General features: G+C 37.2%; 1 protein-coding gene across 2 annotated transcripts; it reads right to left on the reverse strand.

The window, feature by feature from the left end:
* Positions 1 to 212: 212 nt before the first annotated feature.
* On the reverse strand, positions 213 to 11,043 carry slco1d1 (solute carrier organic anion transporter family, member 1D1). 2 transcript variants are annotated; one of them, XM_043237143.1, is made up of 15 exons: positions 10,919 to 11,043; positions 9,880 to 9,936; positions 8,937 to 9,078; positions 8,708 to 8,840; positions 8,462 to 8,583; positions 7,831 to 7,977; positions 7,433 to 7,531; positions 6,857 to 7,111; positions 6,604 to 6,768; positions 3,801 to 3,996; positions 3,484 to 3,649; positions 2,335 to 2,519; positions 2,035 to 2,099; positions 1,828 to 1,945; positions 213 to 1,100 (listed from the first exon to the last, which is right to left on the reverse strand). In XM_043237143.1, exons 2-15 carry the CDS (start codon positions 9,928 to 9,930, stop codon positions 881 to 883), a joined length of 2,064 nt encoding a protein of 687 aa, XP_043093078.1. In that variant the 5' UTR covers positions 9,931 to 9,936; positions 10,919 to 11,043; the 3' UTR covers positions 213 to 880. The 2 variants fall into 2 exon arrangements, with proteins under 2 accessions (XP_043093078.1, XP_043093079.1); XM_043237144.1 differs by having other exon boundaries at positions 10,915 to 10,963.
* Between the last annotated feature and the right edge of the window lie 5,694 nt (positions 11,044 to 16,737).

Here is a 16,737-nt window from a genome sequence, read left to right on the forward strand (position 1 = left end):
TTTTCGGGGTTGAACGTCACGAGGTTGAAGATCAGGTCTAATTCCATATTATGTATATTCAGTAGTGCTTTGTAAAGAAAATATACTGAAATATCAACAATAAAAACAATCCCATCTCTTAAACAATCGCTATTTTTTAAAGGTATATCACTGCATAAAAACGATGAAGAAAGACAACACAAACGAATTATGTTACTCTACATGTAAGAGACTTTTTTGTTGTTGTTGTTGTTTTATTTCAACAAATATTCCTAAAAACAAATGCTTAAATTGTATAAAAAGGTAATGGTGTATTGATGCAAACTGCCTGATATTCTTATTAAAAGGAATGTTTTTACTATTATTTAAATTCATGAGTGGTTTAAAGTTTTATAAAGTACACAATCACAGGTCATAAGTCATGTTGGCAAGCGCTCCAATGTACTTTACATGCTATCCATTTCAGTTGCATACAGTTCCATCCAGAAATTCACTAGGTTTTACAAAACAACACACACACACACACACACACACACAAACATATTGTAACCTCAATGTATATCTTCATGACATGACACGGAACTCCTATAAGACAGTGAGCTTACAATGTCCTGAAAAAATAACAGATAATTCTTTGTAACAATGTTCTGGTCTCATAAACCACATAATCCACACATAGGCATGTTTTATTTAAGTACAATACATGACTTTCTAGTTCTGTAACTGCTTAAATGCTGTTCTTTAAATGTGTAAAAAATAGCAAATACAAATATATTAGATCCAGAAAATAACAGCATCTAATCAATAAATGTACAAATCAACACAATTCCACGGCCAAAACATTTACATTGATATGGAAATCTCCTTTAACACTTTTTGGTGCAATATCGGAGGTATAATTTCAGATAGTGGTCTCCTGGTCTGGGTTTTCGCTGCATTTTACAATAGCTGAAGATACATTCCCATTGCCAGCAGAAACACCATTGCCATCCTGTTCTGGAGCTTTTAATTGGTTCATTAGCGCAAGCTTCTTTTCGCGATGAGACAGTTTAACGTACACGACTCCCCACAATATGTAGGATAAGGAATACAGGCCATAAATAAGACCCAAGAAAGCGTTTCTGCAAGGCAAAAAAAAGACAGAGACTCTATGTGTGAAATTTTCGGATGTAGTTTTGTAGACTTCATGACTTCAACTGTCAACATGGCAGTAACGAAATTTTTAAATATACTTTACATCAAAGAGCTTTACAAGGCTTAATTTTGTTCGATTTTGAGCTGATGGTGGCGCCAGTCGACTTAAACAAGAGACCCTCGAACAATTTTGAGGATTATTCTGGTCATTCATTAACAAAACAGTTGTGCAACGACAAAAACAGGTATGATACAACTCTGGTGTTTTGCCCCTTAAAAAGTTATGACGAAATTTCATGTGGCAACATATATGCAATCAGAGAAAGGCTTTAGATAACCTTTGCCATGTACCTATGCTATATTTTTCTTCAAACAATGAAGAAAGGAGAAATGAGATAAAGCTACTCACTAATTGCGCTGCTAATGGTTCGCATACATGGCTATCACAAATGCGAATGTTCGTAGCTTATCATCAAATTTAAATTTAAGGAAATTGAATTTTTCCATTGATAGAAAGCATAACTACTGTTTTTCTCTTCATCTTTACCTTTGACTTTAGGTTTATTGATCTTGGTGTGAACGGGCATTCATACAGACATTACTATACCATCCAATATCTTTTTTTTTTGCGTATGATCAGTGGCAGTATCTTAAAAAAAAAAGCGTATATGAAAAGTGTTGAAGTTCTGCAAGTGTCAGTATACTTTTACTAACCTGAAGGCACCAGAATCATAAATACGACACGCTCCTCTCCCTCCGCATTGTTTTGTGCCCCATTTCAGACAGGTCCTGTCAATCAAGGCTCCAAAGTAAATTGCAGGGGGAATGCCACCTAAGAAAAGTTTCTCAGATCGGTTAAACAAAGCAGTTCTTTTCTGGTGTCTAATAATCTTGTGCTGAGAATGAAAAAGATCTTCTTACCCAGAGTCCGAACAACCAAAGTATAAATACCAAGAGCAAAAGACTTCAGTTCTGGATTTATGGATCTAAGAGAAAAGCAGACATATATTCATTTTTAAGTAGTTTTTTTGTATTCAGTTCCAAAATAAAGATTCCACAAGAGAGAATACACCGCTGCATATCAATAAAGAAACATATTATTTTGTCATAAGGATGGAAATGCACGAATAATGGCAAGCATACTGTATTACATAGTTTTCCTTTAAGACAATTAAGTCTCAATTAAGATGTCTTTCGGTGTACTTTTGGGAGATTCATTACCTGAGCACAATAATGTAGCCAGGTGTGGCCCCACAAGCTGAGAGAAAGGCACCAATGACTGTCACCGCCATGTAGAGCTTAAACATGGAGTCACAATCACTCTTTCGAGGACACTGGCCCAGCACTGCTGACATGTTTGCATACGGAAGAGGCGAATCTCCAACACAGGAGCAGTTGTGGAATACCTGTGGAAAGACACAGATTTTGTCAACTACTGCAATACCAGCAAATGCAGTGGAATCGAGAATACAGTACATATGAAATCTGGGACTTTAAAAAAGAAAAACCTAGCGATAAACAACGTTTTAGGATTTTGGGACATTTCAATGAAGAAATTTAGGTTAAACAAATATTTAACACTGATTCTAGGTCGGTAATCAAACGAGAGCAAACGTTGTTTACCTTTTTGTTTGTTTGTGTTTTGGGGGGTTTTTGTACAAAAGGTCAGATTTTATTGAAGCACACATCGTGCTATTTGAAAGACTGTCAAATCATGCTGGCATTACATAAATCACCTGGTATTGTGCACCTGGTATTTATCACGTTATGGGGACCAAATGTCTCCCACAAGGATAAAACATACAGGATTAAATTTTTTGAAAATCTAAAAATGTCAGGTTTAGGTGTAGGATTGGTGTAGGACAATAACACATACAGTCTATTACACCTATGGAACGTCCCTATAAAACATGGAAACACAACATGTGTGTGTTTTCTTTGGTTGGTTGGTTGGGAAGAAAAACGTGGTGGTCTTACCCGATTTTTAGGTCTAACCCGATTTTTAGTATTTCACAATATAGCGTCTACATATATATCATATGTGTATAACTAATATAGATTATAGCAAATAATATAGGTAACACTTTCTTTCATTAGTAGATTCTATTAACAGTAAGTAACTAGCAATCATTAGTATTACTAGACTGTTTACCTATTATCTTCTAACATAATTTGATGGATCCACAACATGCAACATAGAACATAGACATTAAGAAACTTTGCGAGCATACGTTAACCTTTTCTACTCAAGTCTGTTGATACAGAGGGATGTTGTATTTCACAATAACAAAATTAAAAATGTATAGAGGTCTGTTGGCAAAAACTGATTCAGCTACAGGCATGTAGATGTTTGGAAAGAATATAACTTACCATATCCTTGCCGTCACCAGTGGAGCTTTGGCAGCCAGCGAGGCAGGGGGAGGCATAGGTCAAACCATTGCTGGCACATATGGGATCCCAGTGCTTGAGAGAGCAGGAGCAACCCATGTTACATGGAGACATGAGCGTATTCAGTTGATAGGAAACCTGCGGAAGTCTATTAGAAATACACTGAATAATTAAACTACTTACAACTGAGTTTTAATACACTTACTGGTGTTAAAATTAATATAGCCTCTGAGACCCAAACATAACATGGTTAGAAGATACAATGAAAAATCCACAAAATCAATTTTTGGAGTGTTTACCCTTGATATGACACTGTAAGTCCAGGCACTTGTGTGTTGTCACACTGCAGGAAATACTGAATGAGAAGCGTGCAGAAAGCCAGAACAGATGATCCAATGCAGATCTTGGTGGCTCCGAGAATATTCAGTTTGAACCTCTTCATTATAAACCCACCGGCGACAATTCCCAAAGCCACAGCTGGTAGATTCATAGTGCCTGGAAAAACCAAAGTTGATTACCTTCATGATTTTTTTCATTTTTATTTACACATACACAAATTTATTTAAATTTGTGGTTCAGTTTATTTTTTTAAATACATTTAAAATACAAATGAAACATTCTGTTAGAATATCATAAATTCATAAATTGTATTGAACGTGGTTGTGCCTTTGAACAGTATCAGGATGGACAGAACATAGTTAAGTGCTGCGATACCCCTGGACACTTTGAGAGAAAGAGAGAGAAAGATGAAGAATGCATGATTAAATTGTGCTTAATTTCTGTGTTTCTAAATGAGGTTGTTTCCTGGCCATCTTTCCTGGCCAACAATCTCCCTAACTCTGTTCGGGAAGCAGACACACTCTGCCAGTTTAAATCTAGATTAAAGACACATCTTTTTAACTTAGCCTACACATAACACACCAGCACACCTTTTATTATTCAAATCCGTTAAAGGATTTTTAGGCTGCATTACTTAGATTTGCTGGAACCGGGAACACTACTCCTAAAATACGATGTACTTGTGACATCGTAAAAAGAATGGCATCTACGCTAATATTAGTCCTGTTTCTTTCTCAATCTGTTTTCACAGTTTGTATCCAGACTAGATGGTGGATCAGCACCCAGAGATTATGTTCATCAGAGACCAGAAAACCTAGATGCGCCCGTCGACAGATCACCAGATCCTGATGCACACACACACACGCACACACTAAGTCATTTACACTATCTGACACAGCTGCGTTTAAAATTGAACTGGAGGTTAAGTGCTGGGCGTCCGGTCAGAGGAGAACTGACCCCAACTGAGTCTGGTTTCTCCCAAGGTTTTTTTTTTCTCCATTCTATATGCATGGGGTTTTGTTTCCTTGCCGCTGTCGCCTCTGGCTTGCTTGGTTGGGGACACTTAACTTCTAGTGACTATCGTTGAATTGACTACAGAGACCGTCTCTGCATTTAATAAGAAATTGGTCACTCTCGTCATTATACATCCCTGTCATTATACTGTACAGTGCTTTGATGCAACCTGTGTTGTTAAAAGCGCTATATAAATAAAAATGATTGATTGATTGATCTTTGATTGTCAAAATCACTGTCTTTTAGCTCTGGACCATCAGCATGCTGAGACAATGTTTGTAGATTTCTAATGAGAGCACGGGCCACAGTCCTAAGAGGATGGCGACTTAGTTGATTCTTCCCCCTTCCGGGATGGCTTGAGAAAAGACCTCCACAGTGTTCTCTCACACTAAGCCAGGCAGATGGTGAAGCGGTCCTGATAAGGTCAATCCAGAGATGGAGGAGATTGTTCTTTTCAAGGAGGTGGTGACAGCAAAGCTCCTTCCCATGCATTCTGGTAGTCAGTGACATGTCGCTTCCTCACTCCCAGCTTCATCCTTCCCATTTGCAATAGGCCAAGAACCTGCACCTTACTTCTTTACGTGTCTCTAGCCCGTCTCACATAGGATTCAGGCTAACCCACACACACACACCTGAGTAACGACCCAGTGAGCTCCTTTGAGTTGATTGTCCCTTTGGTGCCGCTCGTAAGTCTTTCCCTTCCGCACTGTTCCTTTCTTCCACATCTTCACCAAAGTTTTTGCCCCATTAAGAGAAATGGGCATTGATATTCTCATCTATATTGACAACCTGCTCATTCAAGCTCATTCTTGAGATCTGTTGTGATCCTTGGCTTGACTGAAAGAAGAGCAATTTTTCCCCAATGCAGAGCATCTCTTTTCTCAGTACGGGGTTGGACTCTGTCAAAATGATGGAATGTCGCAGGCTGTGATAGCCGTTATCACTTAGACCAGAGCCCCTCTATTTGGCAGGCTTATTTCATGGAGCGGAAAATGTTCCCTGAGTGGTGTTCTTTTTGCCAAGAAGACCCCCAGAGATGCCAAATTAGTGTTGTCCCACTCATGTGTTTTGCTGCTATCACAGCACAACACAATACAGAAGACAACAGATCTGTAGGAATGATCTAATCATCAGGTTCCTGAGAGGTGCACAAAGGTTAAGTCCACATATGCTGCGACTTGTCCTCTACTGATATCTCTTTTGGGCATCTCCTTTTTGGAGTTCATCCTACTCCTTTCTGGAAACTTGCAAGTGCTACCTTCTGGAGGAGGCAGACCCAACTCTTCTGTTGCTGTGTCCTGCTCTGTTTATTTATACAGACCACACAAAGCTGTCAGCAGAAGGGGAACTCTGTTTCCAAATAGAGTTTGACCTACTGGCCAATGGATGCCATCTCTTTGGCATACCATATAAGGCAAGCTGTGCCCTTTAGGACTGAGGACTCATTCCATGGTGCTTTCCATAAGGACCCTAAATGTACCTCAGTATGTAGACATAATGTCAAATGTGACTGACTTTAAGGAAATATGTTTTTATAGATATAACCCTCATTCCCTATAGGAGGGGACAGAGAATATCTGTTCCTTCTGTCACAACCCTGAACCACAGTGCTGAATGGCAATTTGTTGAAATCAGCTTTTTTTTTAGATTTTTTTCTATATATAAACCAGAAGGACACAATTTATTTTGTAGCATGGCTGGAAATTTATATTAAACATACAAAAATAAATGCAATAAATGTAAACCTACCTATCAAAAATATAGCCTTTGATGCTGATTGGCCATAGGTTTGCTCCATAAACTTTGGCTTAAATGTGATCATTCCAATAAAACCATTGACTTGCACAAATGCAGTGCATAAAAGAAGTATGTAAATCGTGTTGCTGAAGAGTTTTTTCAGGGATGGCAGAAAACCTAGAAAATATCAAGAAGAATTTCAAGGGTCATGTATGCTCGACCAAATGCTATGAATGGAAAATTAAATATTTAACAAAATGCACACCTGTAGCCAGAACTGCCATGGAAACTGGAGCTGCTTTGTCTGGAACATCACTCTGTTTGTTGTTGTCAGGAATGAAACGGTCCTGCTCGCCCTCATTTGATTTTGTCTCGGTTTCAGTCTCAACCTGCTTAGGAAGAGATTTGGGAAGGAACCAAAAGGGAATTCCAGCCAGTAACATCACTCCCCCAGTTATCAAAAAGCCCAACCACCAGGCACCAACCCAGCGTGAGTCTTTGTGGTTGATGGCGATGGTATCTAAAAAAAAAAAAACAATGCTTTTCAAAGTTTAACTTTTGGACCTGCTTAGTAGAAATAAACTGAACCAATCAATTAGACTAGAAGACAAACATCTTTTTACATAATTCACACTCAACACTCAACTGAAGGTACAGAGGACACTTTATATAAATTTAACATGTAAAAAAAAGGCTGATGGGTTCTAGAAATGTTCAAAATAACATAATTTCTCTCGATATTTCCTAGCTATGTGCCTAGAGATCAGTAATCAGATCAGAGAGCAAAGCCACAGGTTTGAATTTTTCACTGGTTAAACAGATATGGGGGGGGGGGGTATACCTAAGTCTACTGCTCCTATGTCCACGTAGAGCTTGGCACAGAAAGATCCTAACATGAATCCAAACATGGGCCCCATTATTCCCACAGTCTGCACGACAGCTGAGAAAAAAAGGGAGATAAAACATGACTTGAAGGACTTGAAAGCACGCTTAAAGTATTTTTATGTTATGAAACTGCACTCCTTTTAATTAAACACAAATGGCTATTCATTTATTTTTTCTTTTTATTGTATCTGCAAATACAATGATCAGTAAGTAAAATAATTTAAATAAAACTGGAACAGTGAAACTGGTGAAAACTACTGGGGTTGAAGTGTAACTAGTAGTATGTTAAGAAGGCTTGAATAAATGCCAAAATTAGTAATATTTTAAACTGTAAAAATATATAATCAATCATACCCATGTAAAGAGCAGTGTTTTCCTCCCTCGAAAAATCATCCAGATAAGACAACCCAAGAGGTACGACGGGTGTCTCTCCTACCCCACGAAGCATGTTCCCCAGAAACACATATACCCACAAGGAGGAACTGGCTGCTCTCTTACATTCTACAAAAACAAAAGCATGTAACATATGTATCAATTACTTAAAAAGCAATAAAACCCAATATATTAAGCTTCCCAAAGTTCAAAGTTCAGAAATGAGAAGACAGATAAGCAAGCTAGAGTGACAGATCAGTTTGCTGAAGGGAATTGTGGGTAGCACAATCATATTACAAGCCAAACACGACAAATGAGTCCACGCACTCAACTTTCTCGCATTACATTTTCTCTGAATGTCTGGGTTATATTTGACCAAACATCGACAGAATGAAAAATTCAAAAAGTATATATGAGGTGAAATACGACTAAAGCATTATGACATTGTCATCAGATTTCATATAGGATTTTGTGGAAGAAGAAACTTAATTGGACTGGATGTTGATCTAATCCCGCGAAAGTAATCCGTTTATTATTATGAAAGAAATAAAACACAACTTTGGTTGAATATCTTATCTGAGGTCTGAGTCGGGGTCAGGGTTAAACAACTTACCTTCTTGAATTTCCACTGTGGGAATTTCATCTTGTGCAAGACTCCCGTTGGTTAAACATGGTAGCATGCTCTCTGTACCGTTAGAGGCAGATAAATGTGACACTGTTGTTTCGTATTTGTACCTGTGAAACACCCCCAAAATACACACATATTAAGCACATATTATTTGTCTAATAATTTAAATCGAGAATCATATCCTTGTTGACACACATATGGTAACTAGCGTAGCTGACCAGTTAAACTTACGGTCCTTGGAAGAAATGTGGTGACGCGGTTATGAAGGATCCCATGGCCATGATTAAACATCCAGCTCCAATGAGTCGTGGTCTGTGAAGCTTAGCACCAAAGTAACTGACAAGTGCTATTACAAGCAGATTACCTGACAAGGGCATAAATTGTTATCCTGTTGAACTCACAGATTTATTATAAATTACAATGTGATTGGAAAATGTGATTTAGATTAAACTTTTCTCACCGATTTCAAAACTTCCATCAATGAATCCGATCAGCGAGCTGGGAATGTCAAAACGTCTCTCAATCTGTGTGACAGAGCTTTTCATGTAGCTGCCCTGAAATGCTTTGGCAAAATACACGAAAGATATGGCAGCCAAAAACATCTGAAGAAAAAAGACACACACACATTTGGTTAACAATTCATGCAACTAAAACCCACTACGATTTTATACACCATTCAGTGTGGACCCTAATTGTTTCAGTATTTAACCCTACATAAGACAATTGAACTTAGTGACACATTACATAGATGTTTAACCCACATTATGATGAGTAGTAAAACCATTTTTTTCAGTATTTGTAATACCATTCATGTTACACAAGTTAACTATTAAAGTTGAAGTTTGGGTCAGAAGTCATGTCATTGATTGGTTTACACAAAATGAACTAAACTAATCATCAACCGCCACAAGAGCTCTGACTGTTGCTCCAAAAATTGACCTTCTAGAAAATAATTTTCCTTAAGCGATAAGGTCAGGAAATTTCCTAGTTGAATATTGTTTTGGAATGGGAAGATCCCCATGGATTGTGCAACATTTGTGCAGTTGAGTGACTTTGTTGGCTTGTCTGTTTTCCGAACCCTGTTGATTTTCATTCTGTGAGAATATTCTTCTAAACATCGTCTTTAGTGTTCCACAGAAGATAGAAGATCAAACATGGAATCAAAGAAAGTCAAACACTGGAATAACACGAAACTGAGTAAATGACTAAGTACAAATACATTATCTAAAATGCTGTGAAACTGACACACATTTTAGGAGGTGAGCTGAAACTATGCGTAGAAAGTCAATAGAAAGTAATTGCATAGTGATGGGATTAAATGAGCTGTTATCACACCCATGTCTTTGATCATAATGGGCCACTGTAAACAAGAAACCAAAAAGCAGAGGATAAGTCCAAATTACCTTGAATTTGGAGCAGCATGGCTCTCCTGTCGTCTTCTTTTCCACGCTCATGATGCCCTGGAAACAATACGAATGACAGATGATAAAACAGTGCAGAGCGAGTTAACACCAGGACCGAACAGCATCACATTATTGTCGCGCAAACAGCAGGGTCCATTGTTCACGAGAGTAAGAAAACATCATCTGAGGGGAAAGACCCCCGAGGGTGGAGCTGAGAGTGGATTCAGAAATTGCACCACATTTCCTGCAAGAGGAAGGGTGTTTGAAAAAAAATCAAAGTTTTCAAGAATCGTGGACAGTGAGGCAAACTTTGATGGCGTTCGGTTTGATGCTGAAGACAATGAAACGTAACGCGGGGAATGTTTTCTTTAAGTAACAAAAAAAAAAAAGATAAAGAAAAACCCAATGGATTGTTTCGGCGATCGTTGGCGAAAGAAAATAATAATAAATTAATAAATGTTTATTTAGGCTAAAAGGGACTAAGGGCTCGCAGTTGAAGAATGTGAGAAGGGACTGATTGCAAAAAAAACAAGAAAAATAAAAGAAAAGTTTTGAACGCAACAAAATTGCACAGATGTCTAGTCAGGTAAAGTTCAACAATATAATGAAGGCCGATTTGAAATGAACGCAAATGGGATCAGTGTTAACAAGAATTGTTGGCATTAATGTCAGTTCGGGGCAGGTAGTTATTTTAAATGTTATTTATTTATTTATGAATGTTAAATTTTTGTACAATGTCAACAAAGCGATAGTTTGTTGTTTCTGTATATGCTACCTTTTGTATTTTCTACAAAAACATACTTCTTTATTTTTGGATGAAAATCGCATAAAGCCATTATAATGCCAGACTCTTGTAGTGCGACAAGCTTTTACAGAGAAATAATGACTAAAATAAAACAGAAAATATTGTGACTTGTGCTCTGATCGATGCTTATTGATGCAGACAAACAATCTCTGCGACACATGAAAGCGGGATCTTTTTTTAAAAAAACATGAAGAAAAACTATCAGACAGTAAGAGCTACATAGATCATACCTACCTGCGCTGTTGACCGTGTCCCTCAGAACGGATGGAGGACTCTGGCACTTTGCTCGCAGGTAAGGCTTTATCATTCAGTGTTATAACATCTCCTTTAATCAGTAACCAAACAATCAAGTCCATCTGCTGATCATGTTAACAGATCACTTCTCTACAACAAGTGAGGGGGCTGGGGTTTCTCAGAGGTACAGAGGACAGAGCAGACTTATAAGCTTTGGACAAACAGAGGCAGAATGCTGCAGTGGAAAAGTGAGTGTGGGTAGTTCATTGAACGGTGAAAACTTTTCCTCCAGTTCCTGCGCCTGTGTAGTTACCCTTCACACCAATTTAGATTGATAGCTGTTCTGGAAATTCCAGGTTCTACCTATTTATCTATCTATCTATAAAAAAGCTTGAAATGCCTTGTTGCCCTGCTGTGTAAAATATTTTGTTAAGTCAACAAAAAATATTTCAGTTGTCGCTTAAATTAACATTACGTAACTAAAAACTTTATGTTGACTCAACAAAAAATTTTAGGCTAACATTTTAGGGTAACAAGTTATTTTAAGTTGAAACAACTTTTTTATCTATCTATCTATCTATCTATCTATCTATCTATCTATCTATCTATCTATCTATCTATCTATCTATCTATCTATCTATCTATCTATCTCTCCAAAGTCTATATTGATTATTATGACAAAGTTATAATATTTGCATTAGCATCATTAGTGTTATCAGAATAAATATTCAGAATCAGTATTAGCAGTCTTATTTTTTAGAATTATTATCCTGGGGTTGGAGTTGATATTAAAAGAAAAAAAAACAACTGATTTTACAATGTGTCAAATACAAGTGTCAAATTAATTAATTATTAAAATCATGAGTATTATGAATTATGAATTCATAAACTGGGTTGCAAAAGCCTAGCCTGATATCAGGTTACAAGCTTGTTTTAGACATGAAATCATATTCAGAGCATTATTCATATCAATCAATCAATCAATCAATCAATCATTTTTATTTATATAGCGCTTTTAACAACACAGGTTGCATCAAAGCACTGTACAGTATAATGACAGGGATGTATAGTGACGAGAGTGACCAATTTCTTATTAAATGCAGAGACGGTCTCTGTAGTCAATTCAACGATAGTCACTAGAAGTTAAGTGTCCCCAACCAAGCAAGCCAGAGGCGACAGCTGCAAGGAAACAAAACCCCATGCATATAGAATGGAGAAAAAAAAACCTTGGGAGAAACCAGACTCAGTTGGGGTCAGTTCTCCTCTGACCGGACGCCCAGCACTTAACTTCCAGTTCAATTTTAAACGCGGCTGTGTCAGGTAGTGTAAATGACTTAGTGTGTGTGTGTGCGTGTGTGTGTGTGCATCAGGATCTGGTGATCTGTCGACGGGCGCATCTAGGTGTTCTGGTCTCTGATGAACATAATCTCTGGGTGCTGATCCACCATCTAGTCTGGATACAAACTGTGAAAACAGATTGAGAAAGAAACAGGACTAATATTAGCGTAGATGCCATTCTTTTTACGATGTCACAAGTACATCGTATTGTAGGAGTAGTGTTCCCGGTTCCAGCAAATCTAAGTAATGCAGCCTAAAAATCCTTTAACGGATTTGAATAATAAAAGGTGTGTTGGTGTGTTATGTGTAGGCTAAGTTAAAAAGATGTGTCTTTAATCTAGATTTAAACTGGCAGAGTGTGTCTGCTTCCCGAACAGAGTTAGGGAGATTGTTCCAGAGTTTAGGTGCTAGATAGGAAAAAGATCTGCCGCCCGCAGTTGATTTTGATATTCTAGGTATTATCCAATGGCCAGAGTTTTGAGAACGCAGCGGACGAGCAGGACTATAATGTGATAAGAGCTCGCTCAAGTATTGAGGAGCTAAACCATTCAGGGCTTTATAGGTAATTAATAAGATTTTAAAATCTATTCGATGTTTGATAGGGAGCCAGTGCAGTGTTGACAGAACCGGGCTAATATGATCATACTTCCTAGTTCTAGTAAGGACTCTGGCTGCTGCGTTTTGGACTAGCTGAAGTTTGTTTATTAAGCGTGCAGAACAACCACCCAATAAAGCATTGCAATAATCTAACCTTGAGGTCATAAACGCATGAATTAATATTTCTGCATTAGAGGTCGAAAGCATAGGTCGTAATTTAGATATATTTTTAAGATGGAAAAACGCAGTTTTACAGATGCTAGAAACATGATTTTCAAAGGAAAGATTGCGGTCAAACAGCACACCTAGGTTCCTAACTGATGATGAAGAATTAACAGAGCAGCCATCAAGTGATAGGCTGTGTTCTAGATTATTATATGTGGGGTTTTTAGGTCCAATTATTAGCACCTCTGTTTTTTCAGAATTTAACATTAAGAAGTTACTCATCATCCAGCTTTTATATCGACTATGCATTCTGTTAGATTCTCAATTTGGTGTGTATCACCAGGCTGCGCTGAAATATAGAGCTGAGTATCATCAGCATAGCAGTGAACGCTAACACCATGACTCCTGATAATATCTCCCAGAGGTAACATGTAAAGGTTGAAAAGTAACGGTCCTAGCACTGAGCCTTGAGGAACTCCATATTTCACTTTTGATCGATATGATACCTCCTCATTTAATGCCACAAACTGATAGCGGTCAGATAGATATGATGTAAACCATGCTAAGGCGCTTCCTCTAATGCCAACATAGTTTTCTAGTCTATCCAAGAGAATGTTGTGATCGATAGTATCGAATGCTGCGCTAAGATCTAATAGCACTAATAACGAGATAAAACCACGATCAGATGATAGAAGCAGGTCATTAGTAACTCTAATGAGAGCAGTCTCAGTACTATGGTACGGTCTAAAACCTGATTGGAAATCCTCACAGACACCATTTTTTCTAAAAAGGAATACAGTTGTGAGGATACTACCTTTTCTAGTATCTTTGACAGAAAAGGGAGATTAGAGATTGGTCTGTAATTTACTAAGTCTTTGGGATCAAGATGTGGTTTCTTAATGAGAGGTTTAACTACAGCCAGTTTAAAGGTTTTGGGAACATAACCTAATGACAATGATGAATTAATAATGTTCAGAATAGGATCTATGACTTCTGGAAGCAGATCTTTTAATAGTTTAGATGGAATAGGGTCTAACATACATGTTGCTGGTTTAGATGATTTAACAAGTTTGTACAAGTCTTCTTCTCCTATAATAGAGAAAGAGTGTAATTTTTCCTTAGGGGATCTAAAGCTCATTATCTGATGTGAAACTGTAGTTGACGGCTGCATAGTTACAATTTTATCTCTGATGGTATCAATCTTAGAAGTAAAGAAATTCATGAACTCATTGCAGCTATACTCTTGGGGCATATTAGCACCTGTTGATGCTTTATTTTTTGTTAATTTAGTCACTGTACTGAATAAATACCGGGGGTTGTGTTTGTTTTCTTCTAAAAGGGATGAAAAATAATCAGATCTTGCTATTTTTAATGCTTTTCTGTATGACAGGATACTCTCCCGCCAGGCAATACGAAATACTTCTAATTTGGTTTTTCTCCACCTGCGCTCCATTTTCCGGGCTGCTCTCTTTAGGGTGCGTGTGTTTTCATTATACCATGGAGTCAGATTGTTTTCTTTTATCTTTTTTAAGTGCAAAGGAGCAACTGTATCTAAAGTGCTAGAAAAAAGAGAGTGCATAGTTTCTGTTACATCATCAAGTTTTTGCATCGTATTGGATGAGCTAAGGAATTGAGATAAGTCAGGAAGGTTATTTAGAAAGCTTTCTTTTGTGGTGGAAGTGATGGTTCTACCATACTTGTAATAAGGTGCAGAGTTTACAGGTTTAACTATACAGAGTTCACACAAGACTAGATAGTGATCTGAAATGTCATCACTTTGCTGCAGTACTTCAACCATTTTAACATCTATTCCATGTGACAGTATTAGATCTAGAGTATGATTTCTACAATGAGTAGGTCCAGAGACGTGTTGTCTAACCCCAATGGAGTTTAAAATGTCTAAGAAAGCTGATCCTAATGAGTCTTTTTCATTATCAACATGGATATTAAAATCGCCAACAATTAAGACTTTATCTGCGGCCAGTACTAACTCAGTTAGAAAATCAGCAAATTCTTTAATGAAATCTGTGCTGTGTCCTGGTGGCCTGTATACAGTAGCCAGTACAAACATGACAGAAGATTTATCACTAGCACATGATTCTGTAGATAATGTTATATGCAGCACCAAAACTTCAAATGAGTTATACTTAAAGCCTGCCCTCTGAGAAGTACTAAGAATATTGTTATAAATTGTAGCAACACCTCCCCCTCTACCTTTTAAACGTGGCTCATTTTTATAGAAATAATTTTGGGGGGTAGATTCATTTAGAGTAATATAATCATCTGGTTTTAGCCAGGTTTCTGTCAAACAAAGCAAATCTAGCTTCTGATCATTGATCAAATCATATACATAAAGTGCTTTTGTGGAAAGTGATCTAATATTTAGCGAGCCAAGTTTTATCGTTTGCTTATTTGAATTATAGGTAGTTTTAATTTGTTGGACATTAATTAAATTATTGCATATGACATGATAAGAAAATATAAAATAGATACAATTAAAGTAACGATTAAAATATATTGCACATAAATGTGCTACTTTTCTGGCATAACAAAAAAGAAGATAAAAGAAGGATTATTATTTAAACAATAAAAAAGCATGAAGTTTGGCACAGACAGATGCCTGACGATAAATGAAGCTGATTCATTTACGCTGAAAAGTGAAAACGGCAAAAATGTATTAGTTTGGCAGCTAATTATTAATTGTGCGTATTCAACACTGCAAAATTAATCACATATAACATTACCTAACATTTCCATTCATTTGTATGTCAGGTAAACTGAACCTTCAACCCTGCTTTAACAGTCTGTGACATGCCTCAATGTGAAGCGGGTCAGAGAGTTTCTGCTGCAAGTCAGCATGATTTCTCTCATAACTTCCCTCCTTTCAGCACTGGAGATTTAAACTGTTTAAACTGCAGCGTCCAGTTAGTATGAACCCACTCGCAAGACAACAAATAAAGCCCTGAAGAGAACGCATATACAAATGTCACATTGACTTTTTCTCCATTAGACTAAAAGACATTATTCAGAAAAGCAGACAATAAAAAGGTTGAACTAAAACACTAGGCTTTTGTACAATATTATTTGAGGGTTGTATTTTTGAGGATAAAGGGGCTAAATTCATCCAAGACACCTGTTTGAAATTATTCAAACCTGATTTCAAATTATAAAATCATAACATTTGGCTGAGGTTGTTATTTAATACACAAACACACATGCGCACACACACACACACACGCACAAACACATATGGGGTTGCTATCTTAAATGTTACTTGACAGCCTCCACCTTCACATGTAAATCATTCCTAGTCAAAACCCCGCAAAATGTGGTCCATTCATATATAAAATGAAATAAAAAATAATGTTCGGATGTAGGGTTTTGTTATCTAAGCTGCAAATAATTTACCAATAATTTGAAAAATGACTTACAACACCCTCTAGTGGCAAAAAGGCTTTTAGTGAAGGATTTTTCCTTTTGTATCTGTTAAATAATATGTCTGTAAAATAACTTCCCCACCTCTTCTGAGACTTTTTAGGGACAAATACTGACGTATTGGAATCTCGAAAAAGGTCACCTTGGCTTCCTTTGTGGCATCTGGAAGATGAGGCATACAACGTCAAGGTCAAGCTCTCAGCTTAGGAGCTGGTAGTAATTCTGGAAGAGAAATTCATCACTTTGAAAATGGTATTTTTGTTAGCTATTCGTTACTTTTCCTA

The sequence above is a fragment of the Puntigrus tetrazona genome, chromosome 4 (assembly GCF_018831695.1).
Source record: "Puntigrus tetrazona isolate hp1 chromosome 4, ASM1883169v1, whole genome shotgun sequence".
NCBI classification, from domain to species: domain Eukaryota; kingdom Metazoa; phylum Chordata; class Actinopteri; order Cypriniformes; family Cyprinidae; genus Puntigrus; species Puntigrus tetrazona.